The sequence below is a fragment of the Anabrus simplex genome, chromosome 3, assembly GCF_040414725.1.
Source record: "Anabrus simplex isolate iqAnaSimp1 chromosome 3, ASM4041472v1, whole genome shotgun sequence".
Lineage (NCBI taxonomy): Eukaryota > Metazoa > Arthropoda > Insecta > Orthoptera > Tettigoniidae > Anabrus > Anabrus simplex.
The window spans coordinates 329,661,089-329,679,416 of record NC_090267.1 but is presented as its reverse complement, the minus strand read 5'-3'; the positions used below and the strand labels follow the sequence as shown (position 1 = coordinate 329,679,416).

The 18,328-nt window shown below is 41.7% G+C and overlaps 1 protein-coding gene across 1 annotated transcript in view; it reads left to right on the top strand.

Moving 5' to 3' along the window:
- Positions 1 to 5,328: 5,328 nt before the first annotated feature.
- Positions 5,329 to 18,328, top strand: part of LOC136866323 (transforming growth factor-beta-induced protein ig-h3) — a 105,497-nt gene continuing 92,497 nt past the window's right edge. The window contains exon 1 of the mRNA XM_067143174.2: positions 5,329 to 5,535. Within this exon, the coding sequence (XP_066999275.2) occupies positions 5,399 to 5,535 (137 nt within the window). The 5' untranslated portion in view covers positions 5,329 to 5,398. The remainder of the gene's footprint in view (positions 5,536 to 18,328) is intronic.

Here is an 18,328-nt window from a genome sequence, read left to right as displayed (position 1 = left end):
ATCTAGCCAATCCCGAATTTCTTTAATTTATTTTCCACCAATAATGTGTTTCTTCTTCCTCTATGTAGGGGTTTCTTTTCCCTAGCCAATAAAAACTTTGAGGGAGGGTGTTTTATTTCCCCTAACGCCTAGAATCTTCCGCGAGAGGATATAAACTGCTGATTTTAGGGTCTCCAGGCCACTTCTGTTCCATCTTTCAGTGTATTAAGTACATAGCAGGAGGCGGGAAGCGCCTCTTTCTTCTTCAGCCGTTCAACACCAGGTAATGGCCTATTAATAACTTCTTTTCTTGCTAGGTCGGCAGTTTAAGTCTCGCGGCGGGTTCGAAGCATTTCCATCATGTAACCTTTTCCTAAAATGTAATTACTCTTTTCATCTTTTTCTTGTAAAGCTACATATCGGGATAGAGAGTGCTTAACCCTCTCGAGCTCCCACTCACATTGTCTTGAGGTGAACTTATGTTCTCAACCCATTCTTCCGTGATGTAATGTAAATTGTTATTTTCTTAAGTCACCTCTGTAGTATGGGATTAGCCCTTGTATTAACGGCCTAGTGCCAAGTAGGTCTTAAACAAAGTGTATCAGGAGTGCGGTTAGCCTCCTCTCAAATTGTTATTTTAGAGGTCATGTAATCAACCTTCTTTTCATGTAATAGACCTCAGTAGGTTGGGTATTTTACCCCTGTGAATACGTCCTTAGAGGACAGCTTGAAGGTAGAGTTTGGTGTGGCCTTTGAGAGGCTTAAATTTTGAGAGCGGATCGCTCTTTTGAAAATGGAGTGTCATATGCCTCGTGGAGGCTTTTCTGTGTAATTCGGAGCCAGGGGCTCCTAGGGATGAATGGGGTTTTCTGCCCCTCTGTTAAAACTTGTGTTTGTGGTAAAACTGAGCTGATCGCTGAAGTCCGGGCGTGAAGCCCAAAACCTGTAAATATTGTAACTCCCCTTGTTTTGCTACATTGTACCTGCCATGTCTGTTATTGCTTTGTTTTTGAAAAGAAAATATAACCTTGTTAAATTTTAAATTAATTTTACATGCACTATAATTTCGTAGCTTGAAACCCATTCACACCCGCACCTTCTTTTACGCATAACTACCGCTAAAACACGGTAACAATAATAATAATAATAAGTGTATGACCTCAGCTACCGTGTACAAACAATTTGATCTGACGCTATTTAGGCTGCCTGTGGTACAGAAGGGCGATCTATGGCTGAGTTTTAACTTTGTTAGATAAACACGAAACCTGTCAAAAAGAAAACGTCACAAGGCTCTACAGCCCTGATGGGCCTTGGCCTACCAAGTGACCGCTTCTCAGCCAGAAAGCCTGCATTTTAAGAGGTGTCGCGTGGTCAGCGTAAGGAATCTTCTCGACCGTTATTCTTGACTTTCTAGACCGGAGCTGCCATCTCACTGCCAGATAGCTCCTCAATTTTCCTCACGTAGGCCGATTGGACTTCAACCCAGACCGTCACTTCCATGTAAAAATCCCTTACCTTACTGGGAATAGGACCTGGACTGTGAGGCCGGCCTAAATGTGTCACCAGCTATCTTTCACATTCCGACGTCGTACGGAATGTACGTTTCTTTTACCTCAAAAATCCTACTACCTCTCCCGGGTTTGGACCCGCTATCTTGAGGTCCGAAGGATGACACTCTGCCACTGATCCACAAAAAGAAGCTGCATTACCAATTCTGTGCGCTTTACTAAAAGAACATAAAATGAATAACTAGAGGAGCCATGTGGCTCCGCAGCATTCGATATAAATAGGTGGGATAACGTGCTTTCTTCTGAAATTGCTCCATTCACTACCCGGCTACATTTTGAATGTCTACCTTCAGGATTTGTATTAATTCTGTGTCAAGTGAATTTTTGTATATTTCTTTATTGTAATGTTGACTCATATTTTACGAACTATTTTCTAGTTTTAGAGTGATTGATGTGTGTTTAATTAAAAGCTTTAGTTTTGCATTACTTTGCTTCACGTGGAAATTTGTCCTTCTCGCACCCCATATTTTCAGGGAAGTAGTTGATCCCTCCAAATAAGTACTAAAAATAAGCGATAACTGTATGTATTTACGCGTCACTTTATAGATGCTATGCAGATTCCAATTCTCACCGAGACGGTCACAAATTAACCTAACGAACCCAAAAACTGTGGATTCAGCACTAATCTCGACCATTTGGGACATTTTCTTTACAGCCCCCCCCCCCCTTGCCATTGACGTTGACGGCTGAACTTGGACTTAAACGGCATCCAGAGTGCCACAATTCATCCCAGCGACCCCGAGGAGTATGAATTCGACACTAATATTGGTCGTTTTAGATGGTTTTTAAATGTCACCCTCTCAACCCCCCCCCCCCCCACACACACACACGGCGATGGTGGCTGAACTTGGACTTAAATATCATCTGGAGTGTCACTATTTATCTCAATGACCCCGAAAACTATGGGCAACACTCATATAAGTCATTTTCAATTACTTTTACATGTCACTCCCTCTCAACTCCACCCCTAAGGGTGTTAGGTGTGTCTTTCCCCCACAGTATTTCTCTCCAGATTGTATTAAATCGCATGTGTACCAAGTTTAGTTGAAACTGCAGGTTTGCCTATAATCGCCGTTATTTTGAATCGTTTAGTTTCACCGATATCATTACGCAAAGATATTGCTCCTTAAGTGTATGCAACCCGCTGAGTACAGAATGTATTGCGGGCTAGCGTGAGCCTTCGCCTGATATTATCGGAGTGGTCATTTCGTGATTCGATTTTTGGAACACTCAAAGATGACTGAACGTAGAGACCTATCAATGCCTGATCATTCACCGGCAGATAATTCCGGAGAAAATAAAACAAAAATGAAGCAAATTGGTCCAGTAGAACGGACAGACGGACTGGACAAAGCTGTGTTTAGTAAACTTTTCTTAATACATAGATTGTTTGTGATTATTGTTTGGAAGGTACTCTGAATATTCACATCATGTCCGAGGCAAAGTGTAGCGAATGTTTCGCTGTCAGAAGAGAAGTCTTATATTGGCAAACCTGCTGTTAGTACACAAGATACTGGTAGTTCAATAATTATTGTTGAACCGTTAGTCAAAGATTTGCGTTGTTGATATTTAGTTTGGACCCCAGATTTTGAAAAGGAATGACTGAGATACTTCGCTGCATGTAGGAAAATTGTTGTGCTACCACAGCAATATCATAATCTAAGGCAGACTTATATTTAAATGTTTGGGGTTTATGGGTACCCATACTGCATTGACTATCCTTGCTGTTATCATTAGGCACAGCCCTTAGAATGGTGTTGGAGATATTTTCTAAATAAAAATTCATATAATTGGCTATTTATTTTCAATTTTGCCTCAGAATTTAAAATAAGTATTTAGTTTTGAAAGGAGCCTCCGTGGCTCAGACGGCAGCGCGTCGGCCTCTCACCGCTGGATACCGTGGTTCAAATCCCGGTCACTCCATGTGAGATTTGTGCTGTACAAAGCGGAGGCGGGACAGGTTTTTCTCCGGGTACTCCGGTTTTCCCTGTCATCTCTCATTCCAGCAACACTCTCCATTCTCATTTCATAGCATTTATCACTCATTAATAAATCACCTTGGGCGTGGCGACCCCATTGTAATAACAGCCTATATATGTTTCATTCATTACATCCCTGACCCGGTCAATGACTGGAAAACAGGTTGTAGGTTTTCATTTTTCATTTAGTTTTAAAAAGAAAGAGAAAATATGATACTGCATCTTTCTGAAGTAAAGTGCTCAACATTAACTCAGTCAGTCCTCAGCTTCAGATAAGTGATTTATATTTTCAATTTATTTATTTATTTATTTATTTATTTATTTATTTATTTATTTATTTATTTATTTATTTATTTATTTATTTAATTTAATTTAATTTAATGGTTTAACGTCACACTAACACATAGAAGGTTTTCGGAGACGCAAGGATGGGAAAGTGATAAGACTAGAATGGTAGCGGCCGTGGCTTTAATTAAATTACAGCCCCAGCATTTGCCTGCTGTGACAATTCTTGTATTTGATTTACGTCACGCCGACATAGATAGGTCTTAAGGCGACAACACATACTGTTAATCTGTGAGAAGATCCTTTCGGTGATATATTTCACCTCCTTAGGTTAAATGCGTAGTGTGATGAGCTGCCACCCCCGGAGGCCCGGGTTCGATTCCAGGCTCTGCCACGAAATTTGAAAAGTGGTACGAGGACTGGAACGGGGTCCACTAAGCCTCGGGAGGTCAATTATGTAAAGAGGGGATGGGGTGTTGACACCTTCCTCAGCCATCTTCTAAGTGGCTTTCCGTTGTTTCCCACTTCTCCTCCAGGCAAATGCCGGGATGGTACCTAACTTAAGACCACGGCCACTTCCTTCCCTCTTACTTGTCTATCCATTCCAATCATTCCATCCCCTACAAGGCCCCTATTAAGCATAGCAATTGAGGCATCCTGTACGAGGTACTCGTCCTCCTCCCCAGGTTTAGCCCCAACCCAACAGTCTCACGCTCTAGAACACTGCCCTTGAGGCGGTAGAAGTAGGATCCCTCGCAGAGTCCGAGGGAAAAACCAACCCTGGACGGTAAACTAAGAGATCGGGCGAGTTGGCCGTGCGGTGAGGGTCGCGCAGCTGTGAGCTTGCATCCTGGAGATAGTGAGCTCGAACCCCACTCTCGGCAGTCCTGAAGATGGTTTTCCGTGATTTCCCATTTTCACACTAGGCAAATGCTGGAGCTGTACCTTAATTAAGGCCACGGCCGCTTCCTTCCCATTCCTAGGCCTTTTCTATCCCATCGTCGCAATAAGACCTCTCTGTGTCGGTGCGACGTAAAGCAAATAGCAAAAAATAAAGAAAGAAAGAAAGAAAGAAAGAAACTGAAATGCGGGATAGTTTTCGTCCCATTCATACTTTGTTGGCACACTGAGGAAAAAATATCCGAGAAAGACTAGCCCAGATAAAATGGGACATCTGGATTTTTTATACATGATGCCCTGAATGAATTGTGAAATCATCAACAAAATCGAGTGTAATTTTGGTTTAAGTTTAATAATTCGAATGATCTTTAGTTCTATGACGAAGAACACCTCATCTTGAGGAAGAGAAAGACGTGGCACATTTATTCTGCCTTTTACTCTTCTAATTTTAATATACAGTAACTTCAGTTAGAACAATAAAAAGTTACACGAACCCACGACGTCAGTTTCCTCTGTGAGTAATCGGGGCGAAGCTTCTAGGAGGTCATAAAGGTTCCCACTCTGTCCGTAAGATGGCGAGCTCGGCGCTGTGATGCAGTGTTTAAAACCGGCGAGTCGGCAAGTGCGAGCTGTCAGTTTGAGCTTGTGTATTCTCGAGTATTGAAGGCAATTAGACTGTAAACACAAATGATGGGGGTCATCAACGTTGAGCGCAAGTTACTTGTGCTTATGCTAGCAACTCTGATAACACAAGGATCGGCAATGTTCTTCATGAATCCGTCGTTCTGGTCTTCAAGTGGCGAAGTAAGCAGTGCCAATGACATGTAAGTAATATTGTTTGAATCTTAATTTACATCTTTAATTTGCAGAGACAGCAAATCTTCCACCCAGTGATGAATTCCTAGCAAATTAATGCCCTTGTTGTGAGTTACAAATATAGACTTAAAGTGCAGCGTCATATCTTGATCGTTCAAGGGATATGCCAAACAAACGACCGAGCTCGATAGCTGCAGTCGCTTAAATGCGTCCAGTATTTGGGAGATAGTGGGTTTGAACCCCACTGTCGGCAGCCCTGGTTTTCCGTGGTTTCCCATTTTCACTCCAGGCAAATGCTGGGGCTCTACCTTAATTAAGGCCACGGCCGCTTCCTTCCTACTCCTATCCCTTTCCTGCCCCTTGGTCGCCATAAGACATATCTGTGTCGGTGCTTACGTAAAGCAACTAAAGAAACGATTTAAGGATAAGTGAGATGTTGCTCGACCGGTGATTAGCGATTTATTTTGGGTGTTATAATATTGTTGGTCCGATTCCTTCTCCGCCTCAGTAGTCCACGATGGAAGAGTAAACGTTTCGCCAGTTTTACGATCGGATGCCCTTCCTGACGTCAACTATTTGTTTATGGATATATTCACTATCGTGCGTTTCTGTGATTGATAGTAAGGTGCGTTAAATGTAGACGAATTGTATAAAAATGAACACACGCACCCACTGTCCGTTCACGATTATAATCCCTGGCCCGACAGGGAATCGAACCTTGGGCATCCTGAACCGATGGCCAGTGATCTGACTATCCAGCCAAGGAGCCGGACAAAAGGCAAGCGACTTTAGGACGGTAAACATGTTTGTGCTCAGAATGATTTCCTGGATCCCAGACATGGTCACAGAACCAGAAAATAAAATTTCGTAGTTCTAACTGAATACATGCTTTACGTATTGTAGCGTCATTATTGACGTGGTCAGTGTCCTCATCAGCTTCGTAAACATGCACGTATGTAATATGTATGAAAACCTGTGTTAGCGAAATGTGTGTAACTAAGTTCAGTTTTCGCAACCACTGCCAGTATATACGATGAACCCTACGAGTGTTCATAATTATAAAACAGTGCCGAAATGGTGATGGACATTTGTGATACATCATCATCATCATCATCTGTTTACCCTCCAGGTTCGGTTTTTCCCTCGGACTTAGCGAGGGATCCCACCTCTACCGCCTCAAGGGCAGTGTCCTGGAGCTTCAGACTCTTGGTCGGGGGATACAACTGGGGAGTATGACCAGTACCTCACCCAGGCGGGCTCACCTGCTATGCTGAACAGGGGCCTTGTGGAGGGATGGGGAAGATTGGAAGGGATAGGCAAGAAGAGGGAAGGAAGCGGCCGTGGCCTTAAGTTAGGTACCATCCCGGCATTCGCCTGGAGGAGAAGTGGGAAACCACGGAAAACCACTTCCAGGTTGGCTGAGGTGGGAATCGAACCCACCTCTACTCAGTTGACCTCCCGAGGCTGAGTGGACCCCGTTCCAGCCCTCGTACCACTTTTCAAATTTCGTACCACTTTTCAAATTTCGTGGCAGAGCCGGGAATCGAACCCGGGCCTCCGGGGGTGGCAGCTAATCACGCTAACCACTACACCACAGAGGCGGACCATTTGTGATACGCCTGGAGTAAACTTCGTACCGCTTTCTTCTGTCTACCATATGCTCTCGAGATTTGAACTATGGGTATAAAGGCGTAAAAGGCCTCCTTTAATAAACCGTAGGTGAGAATATAATTGTAATTTATTGGGAGCAGTAAACGGGAGCCAAAATATGGTACTATCTTACTATTTTCCTGCAGAGTATCAGGAAAAAGTATGGAAATCCACACTCTTTCTTGGGCATAATTTGCCGTGGCTTGAGATCGAACACTAAACTCTGAGTGACGGATGTATAGGGCGCACGGCTATGAACCAAATGTCATATAAAATTCCGAAATTTTCAGGTTATTAATAAAATGTGCAGAGCTCCAAATGATTGAATTCATGATAAACTAAGCACCTCCACAATCCTCAATTTGCAACTATCTGTGTAGCCTCGTTTAGTTCTACATTATACCTCCATAGCATGACGGCTAGCACGTTAGCTGCCGTCCTCGGAGGCCCGGGTTCGATTCCCGGTACTGACAAAAAGTTTTTTGCTAGTTGCATTACGTCGCACCGACACAGATAGGTCTTGTGGCGCCGGTGGGACAGGAAAAGTCTAGAAATGGGAAGTGAGCGGTCGTGGCCTTAATTAAGGTACAGCCCCAGCATTTGCCTGGTGTGAAAATGGGAAACCACGGAAAATCATATTCAGGGCTGCCGACAGTGAGGTTCGAACCCACTATCTCCCGGATGCAGCTCACAGCTGCGCGCTCCTAACCGCACGGCCAACTCGTCCGGTGACAAAAAGTTAAGAATAGTAGGAGGGTTGATATCTTAAATTGGTATATTCAGCTCATCTACATTGGAGGTGCGACTGAAAAGAGCGCTACTTTATTTTATTTTTAATCATTAAAAGCAGAGTCTAACCATCATCGCCTTCAGCTCCCTCTGTTTCTCTTACCCTCTGTGGCAGAGTCCATTATTCTCCTTGGTAACCGATCCTCCATTCGCCTCACACGACTCCCTCACCTAAGCCAGTTTGTACGCACAGCTTTATCCGTCGAGTCAATTTCTAACGTAGCCTTCCCCTCATTCCAATTATCGTCACTGACTTCTCACTAGGGCGACCACGGGCAGTGCGTGATTAGGACCAGACCTAAAAATGCAAGTACCATGGCTATGATGACGATATCAACATTCACTACAAGCTTCTTTTATTCCATCTTTGTTTTTAAATTTCAAATGCATGGGGAAATTACTTTTTTTTCCTATTTGCTTTACGTCTCACCGAGACAGATGGGTCTTATGGCGACGATGGACATGAAAGGCCTAGGAATAGGAAGGAAGCGGCCGTGGCCTTAATTAAGGTACAGCCCCAGCATTTGCCTGATGTGAAAATGGGAAACCACGGAAAACCATCTTCAGGGCTGCCGACAGTGGGGGTCGAACCCATTATCTCCCGGACGCTGGGAAATTACTACTACTACTACTACTACTACTACTACTACTACTACTACTACTACTACTACCACTACTAATTCACGTTTCCTACACCCTGATGGGAATTTGCCAGGGGTTTGATGTCGGATGCGCATTGAGCATGCACGTTTCTTCTTAGCCTTTTTCTCAATTTATTGATGTCACCACTGATGTAGATCTGGCATTCACAGCTAAATGCCAACCGTATGCGGAGATATATTCACTATCACGTGTTTCTGCGAGTGTATTCCCTATGTGGATGAAAAGAAACGTACTAAGACAAACACCCAATCACCGAGGCAGAGGAATTAACTGCACACACTTAAAATTCCCGATCCGACCGGGAATTGAAGCCAGGGCCGTCTGAAGCAGAACCCTGATCATTCAGCCAAGGATCCAGATCTATTTGGCATGCACTTTTCTAGAGAAAATCCCATCCAAGGTCGTTAAGATTTGAACCTGGAATGTTTGGTTTGGGAATCGAGTGGCAGGATACAAAATTCAGATAACAGAGAGATTTTATTTCTTTCAAATAACATTGTATTCTCGTGTAAAGTGCTCAGTTCGTGTAGTCGTGGCTAGTTGATTGGCGTTAGATCCTGAGACAGTTTCACGGTTCTTATTTCTGCCTGAATTTTTCTATGGAAAGGAAATCAAAACATCGAACAAGTAAACAGAAAAAGTAAGTGGTAGAAATGTTGGTGACTGTTGAGCAAAATTAAATACGAACTACATACTAACTTCATACTGTACCCAGGGTACAGAGGAGACGAAATTGGGAGTTGATTTATAGGATAACAAATAGCGTAGACGCACTTATACTAGGTGACTGAGATCATATTGTTGTTTTTGTTGTTGTTTTCGGATGAGCCAAGTATGGACTACGAAAGTCGATCAAAATGATTTGTAGCTTGGTTCAGGTGTTCTTGAGAGCTCTCTCTCTCTCTCTCTCTCTCTCTCTCTCTCGCTCTTTTTTGTTGGTTAGCTGCTTCAGATCTCTATACTCTCAACCCTCTCTAAAAGTTTTGAATTAACTTGTGTCAATTTTCGGAAAGCGTACCTGTCATGTAGCAGTGTTTCAGGGCTGTTGAAAGTTTCAAGATCTTGTTCAATCAGTTTGTTGCCAAAGTGATATTTTCTTATGTGATTTGGCTCTGTTGACTATGCTGGCTAGTCTTGGTTCTTCCATCCATAAAATATGACGCGTCTTTTTATAATGGTGCTCATTGTTCATTATTAAGATAGTTCCTCGTTGGACATGTGGTATCTTTTTTCCGTTCATAATCCTTGGGTCTAGAATTTTCTTCTTCTTCTATACTCCGAAACCCATAAAAGTAGTCCTTGGGACGTAAAACGAATAACATACTTGTAATATAAATATTATCATCGAACATATTGCATGTTACTGTTTTATGAACCATAAATTAAGAAAGAAGTTATTAGACGTAATAAAGACTCAAGTATACGCATAATAAATGTCTACACGTATCTGCATGGATATCCATAAAGTGTCTTAATGTCTTGTGACCTCTGTGCATCTAACTTAGAGCCTTACTGATTCCCGAAGTCCTTTCGTTGAAAACTTGTAAATGATGGATCTACCTGGTAGAACATAGCGGGAATTTATGTTTATCAAGTGAGTCAGAACCGGTAATGACAATAAAGATTTCAATTAATAAGTCAGTATTGCAGACCTTGTTTTGTTAGATCTGAGGGGACCCTTGGTCTTATCACAGTACCGGGATGTTCCCGTCACAACGTGTGCTATCTGTTAACCCCGCTACACTTCTATTCTGCCAATACAGCGTTGCCCTCAAGGACGACGCGAGCTGCTTTAAAGCTGATAGACCACGACTGGCATAGCACGACGGTCAGTCTGCAAAACCGACCTTGTACTGGAACTGATGTGAAAAGAAACCTGGATCGTATACTGGACATAATTTGTATAAAATGCATTTTATTAACCACCGTGACATGCTTTAAAAATGAACCGGCAAGTTATTTGCAACTGAAAAGTCTGTGTTCAAGTCTTGTCGTAGGTAACTAACACCTAGGTGTTTGGTTAAGAGGGTGAGGGCGGGGGTTGGAGGCGCCAATCACTATTTTAAAAGGAAGTGCATCTTTACACACTGTTCTCCATAGGCATTCACTTGCTGTTTCTACAACAGCATCCCTGTATACAACCCATTCTCTATCTATATCCTGAACCTGCTTACTGTCCATTGTTTGGAACTTTTCACTGATCACTTGCATATACTTCTGTCAGATTTTTCTTTTCTAGGCTTAGAGATAATTGGTTCAGTGCAGATCAGAGAGTGGTCTGTATAATCAGAAATTCCCAGAATACCCCTATATCTCAACGGCACGTACGGCTGCTACACTACACTACGTAGCAGCAGAAAGCTGCATTTCAAGTTCATTGTTGTCGTAAACATTAGTAATAATCATAATGGTTTTACAGCCAAATAACTACATTTTTGTGGTGTTCGGAGACGCTGAGGTGCAGGAATTTTGTCCCGCGTGAGTTATTATGCTTGCCAGTAAATCTACCAACAAAACGCCGACTTATTTGAGCATCTTCAAATATTACCAGACTGAGGCAGGAACCAACCTGCCAAGTTAGGCTCAGAAGGCCAGCTCTCTACCGCCTGAACTACTCATCCCGGCAAACTAACTCTGAATTCGATCAGACGCACCAGTAATCGATGAAATGAAAATGAAAACCTGCAACCTGTTTTCCAGTCATTGACCTGGTCAGGGATGTAATGAATGAAACTTATATAGGCTGTTATTACAATGGGGTCGCCACTCCCATGGTGATTTATTAATGAGTGATAAATGCTATGAAATGATAATGGAGAGTGTTGCTGGAATGAAAGATGACAGGGAAAACCGGAGTACCCGGAGAAAAAACTGTCCCGCCTCCGCTTTGTCCAGCACAAATCTCACATGGAGTGACCGGAATTTGAACCACGGTATCCAGCGGTGAGAGGCCGACGCGCTGCCGTACCAGTAATCGATATCATTACAAAATAATAAAAATAATTGTCAATTATTTAGTTTTTTTTTTTTGCTTTACGTCGCACCGACTCAGATAGGTCTTATGGCGACGATGGGACAGGAAATGGCTAGGAGTGGGAAGGAATCGGCCGTGGCCTTAATTAAGGTACAGCCCCAGCATTTGCCTGGTGTGAAAATGGGAAACCACGGAAAACCATCTTCAGGGCTGCCGATAGTGGGGTTCGAACCTACTATCTCCCGAATACTGGACACTTGCCGCAATTAAGCGACTGCAGCTATCGAGCTCGGTTATTCTTTAGTTTTAGTAGTTGTGAAATATACACGAGCGGTCTTGCGATCACATTTCCTGCTTCAGATCACTGACAAAACTGAAATGAATTCGTAAGCTACTAATCAAGCACTCCTCGATTAATAAAGTCGTAGGTGTCCAGTTTATTGTTTCTGAAATATTAACCAGATTTTAAATATCCTTTTGTACTTCTTATGGACCAGCGCACCTACCAGATAGTTAAATATATATTTCGACAATTTTAGTGAAGATCCACGCTCTTCAGATTTAATATAGGTCTATGCTTAATTATCACCACAGTAGGACCATTGTACTACAGGTAGGTCTATCGATTATCGCCGCCACTGTCACTTTCAATAACTCCTTTCCAATAATGTTATGTTTACAGACAGTCATTGGCAAAACTCTCCGTGGCTCAGGCTGGTTCCGTGGTTCAAATCCTGGTCACTCCATGTGAGATTTGTGCTGAACAAAGCGGAGACGGGACACATTTTTCTCCGGGTACTCCGGTTTTCCCTGCCATCATTCATTCCAGCAACACTCTCCAATATCATTTCATTTCATGTGTCATTCATTAATCATTGCCCCAGAGGAGTGTGACAGGCTTCGGCAGCCGGCACAATTCCTATCCTCGCCGCTAGATGGGGACTTCATTCATTCCATTCCTGACCCGGTCGAATGACTGGAAACAGGCTGTGGATTTTCATTGGTAAAACCACAAACATGATAGGTAAGTCGCATGCGGGAACCAGTGAATAGTTACTTCCTTTGTGGTTAGATAGCGAGGCGAATGTATCATACATGTGCAGTGTTATTAGCTTCACTTCTTTATTTCGATACAATAAAGTCTACAGAAATGTTGTGATAAAGAATAAGTTACAGGCAGTGATTTCTTCTTCTACTTCTTCTTCCACCGCTTTTTCCCGCCATACCTTGGTGACGTCGCTGGTGCGAACTGTATCGTACATGGGATTTAACCCTGTTTTACGGACTATGCCCTTCTTGACACTACACTTATGTGGAGGAGCGTACTAGGAAAATGAGTGGGGTTTCCTGTTGCTTTCCTCATTGGTTCACTGTTGCATATCAGTCTGCCAAGCCCACTGAAATGCATACACCGCCAAACTGTATGAAGAGCACTTTCATACCATTCGTCACAGGGACTGGCTGTGTAAGAAATTGTGTTACTAGTAGGCTATTGCTCATGCTTCAGTAACTTCCATATTATATCAAAGCTAATGAATAATGATGAGACTGGGACAGGCAGAAATATTGAAGTAACAATCTTGATCTAGCTCATACCAAGATACATAGTGCACTCTGCACATTTACCAGAGATGGATTTGGCCAGTTTCATGTGTTTATTTACATTCGTCAAAAATAATGTGGAAAGTGGAACTTTACGATACTGTAGTTAGGCCTACATACAGAACTCGGATGTACCAACATAAAAACATGTAAGAAAGAATTATTTAGTTACCAGAGGGCTACTCTGCGTCATGTGGACGACTGATTCTTGAAAACGAAATAGATTCTTTCGTGGATGGCGTCGACTGTATGATAGGTTGGCTTTGAACTGAGCATAATGTGTTTATCTTAATATAATTTAAGAAAAAATAAATACATTCAACATAGTACCAAATAAAATATTGTACGTTACAGGTTACCGGGCGAAAGTGTTCCACGTATTCTCATTTCTCGTCTCTAAACCCTTATTTTCTGCCTTCGTAACGTACATAACTGTTGATGCTCGCTATCAGTCGGATAGTTGCGCCTGGTTTAACTGACATCTCAAAATTATACGAATGGGATATATTTTTCAGCGCCATGTTATATCATTTTTTAAATTCAAAAAACATCTGCTGACCAGCAGGTACCTCGCGCCGCTGCAGTGGTAGCCCAGAGTACAGTGCGAATCAGTGTGGCAATGAGTGAAAGTGGATGGTGCACATATTGTGCTTTTAGATTTTGCTAGTTGTTTAACTCTTATAATGTCGGCTTGTTTGTGTCCATATGGTAGGAAAGAAAGGAAGCGACTGTAACATTCATTAGGGCATTGCCTTGTACGAAAATAAGAAACTACGAAAAACCATCTTCAAGTCTGCTGATGGTGGGGTTCGGACCACCCTCTGCGGAATGCAAACTAACAGCTGTTAGAGGCTGACGCTACAGTTGTTGTTATCGCTGCACAGTGCAAGAAAAAGGGGAAAAAACGGTGTGGAATAAGATAACGACATATTCCTCGGAACATTATAATAGGAAGACTACTTGTCTGTACCTAACCTACCTTTTGACATAAATATGTCTTTTGGATGCTGATCATCTGAAATTTAGAGGATGGTTGCCTAGTTGTACTTCCTCTTAAAACAATAATCACCACCACCTCTCATTGATGGATGACCATGACTGAGGGACGAAGATCGTGAAATGAAATACAATTTTTATAACACATCACAAGAAATGTAAAAGTGTGTCTGCATCAAATATTACGCAGTGACAATAAAATAACAGAGCCTTCTCTATTTGTATGAAGGTTTAACAAGAAAACTTGTTGTTAGCCTCAATATCAAAATGATAACTATGAATGAATCATTTTAAATCTTAATTCTGGAATTCAGAGACTAAGAATCATCAAAATTTCAATGGGATGGGCGTGCCTTCCATCTCTTGGCACAGGCCAGACCAAAGTCCCAGTCTCATCCATGGCTGTGACAATATGGAAGCTGCTGGGGTATGGGTAGTGCTGAGTAATGGCATTCAGAGCACGACTAGTGCATCTGAGTGTTATGAAAGGTGTTGCTCATAGGGTCAGTCGTGCTGCAATAGCACTTTCAGACCCAGTGAGGAAAGCAGTGGCAAACTGCCTCACTCCTCGTCTTGCCCAGTACGCCTCATTTTGGTGCTGCCATTGGTTTTTGCAAGTTTCCTTATAACCGCATAACCTTTGGTGGTGCTATTTGAGGATCCAACCAGCCACTGGGCTGATGACCTAACAGACAGACAGGGTGTGCCTGCATGTGGTAGACCAGGTGAAATTTCCAAGTGAATCGTGGCTCCAAATTTGTCTTACTGTGGTACCGTACTTATAATAGGTAAACCATGGATTACAACCTGCTCTTGCACAGATAAATTATTGGAAAACGGATCATAAACTTGATAGCACGGTCAGCGATATGAGGATTTTTTAAAGCAGATATATTTAATATCTTCGTTTTTCTTTTTATATTGTAATTTTCTTGAAATTTAAGTACTTCGACGTCTTTTAACAATTATTAGAAGGTGATGGAAATATAACCTAACTTAATATACACCCCCCTAAAATTGAAGAGTCGTTACACGCGTAGGGTTCTGGTGATATAGGGAGTTTAAAATATATAAATAATGTTATTGGTTTTACGTCCTATGAACATTTGTATAGTTTCGGAGACTCCGATATATAGAAATTTTGTCCCGCAGGAGTTCTGTTACGTGCCAGTAAATCTACCGATACGAGGCTGACTTATTTGAGCACCTGCAAATACCACCGGCTTGAGCCACGTTGGGCTCAGAAGACCAGCGCTGTATTGCTCTTGAGCTACTCAAACCAGACTCCATTGTTATTGAAATAACATTTTCACTCCCTTGAAACCTTGTTCATGTTAGGTATGGAAGACCGATTTTTTCTCTTCCACTTCCTCCGCTTCCTAATCATGCGGGCACCCGTAGAGTTCTTTATCTGTAACCATTCGATCTCCAGGGCTCAATGCTCGATTTCTCCTTTTTAGTGGCATGAAGAGTCGCAACCACGGTGATGCTGTATATCCGCTATTCTCAATGGCAAAATGGCAAATGATTTGGAATGAGTTATTTTTAATATAAATTAACTTAAAATATATGCCTCCTACTTACTTGCATTCTCGAATTGGATGTAAAAAAGGCGAAAGTAAGTTCAGTTCAAGATTTGTTTATTTGTTTATTGCATAACTAGCAAGATACCCGTGTTTCGCTACAGTATTATACTGAAATTTATAATTGAATGCTTAGCATTTTATATATAGTCCGCCGAAACTCGCGATCTGACGGCAAAGTTCCTCCCATTCTTCAATCTTTCTTTCCAGCAATCGATTTCGTACTTCCCGGGCTAGCTCCAGGTATTCCGCCCGATCAGTTGGGTCCATAAATCTTTGTCACCTTTTCCTATAAGCATTTTTAATATGGACAAATCCTTGAGGATATCCGGAGTGGTGTCGTCTTAGGTGCCATGGCAGTACGGAAGCCGCGGCCGGGCTACATTCCTATAGTTCATTCCATGTTAAGAAAACAGTATTGCTCTTATGACAACAGGGTTGCCATATTGAACGGCTCTGCTCAACACCATCACGGGTAAACGGCGGCACATAAATTAGTGAAATTCAGTATTGAAGTTCAAGATAAAAAGCGGAAGAAACTAAGCAGCAAATTACTTTTATGAACTGAGGGGGACGGAGGGTTTACAGGAGCTATTTTTAGTTTGTACGGAATCAGAGGTGCACTATGGCAAGTAAAAACCTCCGCATTGAAGTGTAAGGCAATTTGGGGCAGAAAATAGAAGAATATTTTTATGGACGCGAAGGGTGAGGGATGCACTTAATTGTATTTGTTGATAAATCTCCCCAGGCAATCGCGGGGCACTGCTGTGCTGTCATTACGCTCACAAAAATAATAGTAAAAATTAAATGTGGTCGTAAAAAACAGTGGTAAATTTAAAATGTGCTTTAAAAAGAACAGCTAAATAACAAAATTAAGCACGAATAAAACACACAGCAATTTTATTAACAGTACAAGTTATGCCATGACGTATCGCTGCGCTCCGCACCAAACTCTTCATAACAACTTCTGTAAAGTACGAAAATAATAGAAAACACGTAAATACTATGCAATATACAACCAACTCTCATTCAACACAAGACAAGTACGCACTGATTTAAAGCCTAACAACACCCACGCAACAAATAAATACTGTAGATGACTTTACTACATAAGTGAGCTGCCGGCGTTTCAAAGAGTGAGTGATTACACGAGGCTTGCACCAGAGCAACACAGGAAGGAAAATGGAGGAAGGCAACGAAGCGATGGCTGTTCCTGCCATTGTGCTTCCTCCCTACGAATATATTAATGAAAAATAAAATGCTATGTAGTTAGTTTAATAACTCACGGGCAAAAATGCCTCATCCTTTTTATCTGTCTTTCATAATACATTACGAAGTGCAGTATGATATCCCTTAATCATGAGCAATTATGGGTGTCTCAGAGGGGGTGTGTTCACTCCTTGTAGGTCCGTAAGAGCAATACTGTTTTCTTAACGTGAAATGAGCTATAGTCATTACCAGGTTAGGTCCGCACATTTTGACGACGGTCCAGAAGATTTATTATTATTATTATTATTATTATTATTATTATTATTATTATTATTATTATTATTATTATTATTATTATTATTATTATTATTATTATTATTATTATTATTGATGTTCTGGACGCCGCAGCAAGATGCAAGACCGCTACTTGGCGGTAAATTACATCTGCTGCCATTGTCATTGCTGACAGTGTGACCAGCATCATCGTCGCGCGTAGGCAAGTGCGCGGGATTTCTGGCGATACGAATTATATACTTCCGCATTATTGACCTTGTTATAGAGGTGAACAATTGCACAGTCAATGTCATTCCTATCGTTTATTTGAAATGTGTTTAAATTTTTATTTATGTGCCAGGAGAATCTACTGTAATCTAACTTTAAGTTCTTCAAAGGAAAAAATGGCTCTTGAAAACGAACCCAGGAAAGATTAAAAATTATCGTTTTATGATCAGAATCAAGTACATTATGAACAGTAAAATCATTGGTCTCAACTCTTTTCCCACCCCACCGCGTTAAGTTGATACCCCAACAAAGAAAGAAGGCGTGTTTCTTTATGCTTAAAGGAGATTCCAAATGCCATTGTTCACGTCTGTTACCTTCAGTTTTGAGATATAAGTTATCCCATAAAAGTAATTCACATTTTTCACTTATTTTCACCCCCCACCATTTAGTGAATTTTCCGGAAAAAAGACTTGTTTCTTTATTAGTAAGGATCTTTTACATACCGATTATCATGACTGTAACATCTTCAGATTTTGAGATATGTGTCCTTATAAACGGAATTCAACTCCTTTTCACCCCCGCCCCCAAGATGGCTTTCCCCCAAACATGTGTTTTTCTTTGCTAAAAGGAGATCCAAATAGCAATTTCCATGTCTGTAACAACTTTAGTTTTGATTAGATGTAAGTATCCTCATACAATTAATTCAGTTATTGTTTCAAATCCTTCAACCCCCCCCCCCTTTCATTGGATCATCCGAAATCAAAGGAATACGCATTTCTTTACTTGTAAAGCGGATTCCAAATACCAATTTTCACGTCTGCAACATCTTTCGAA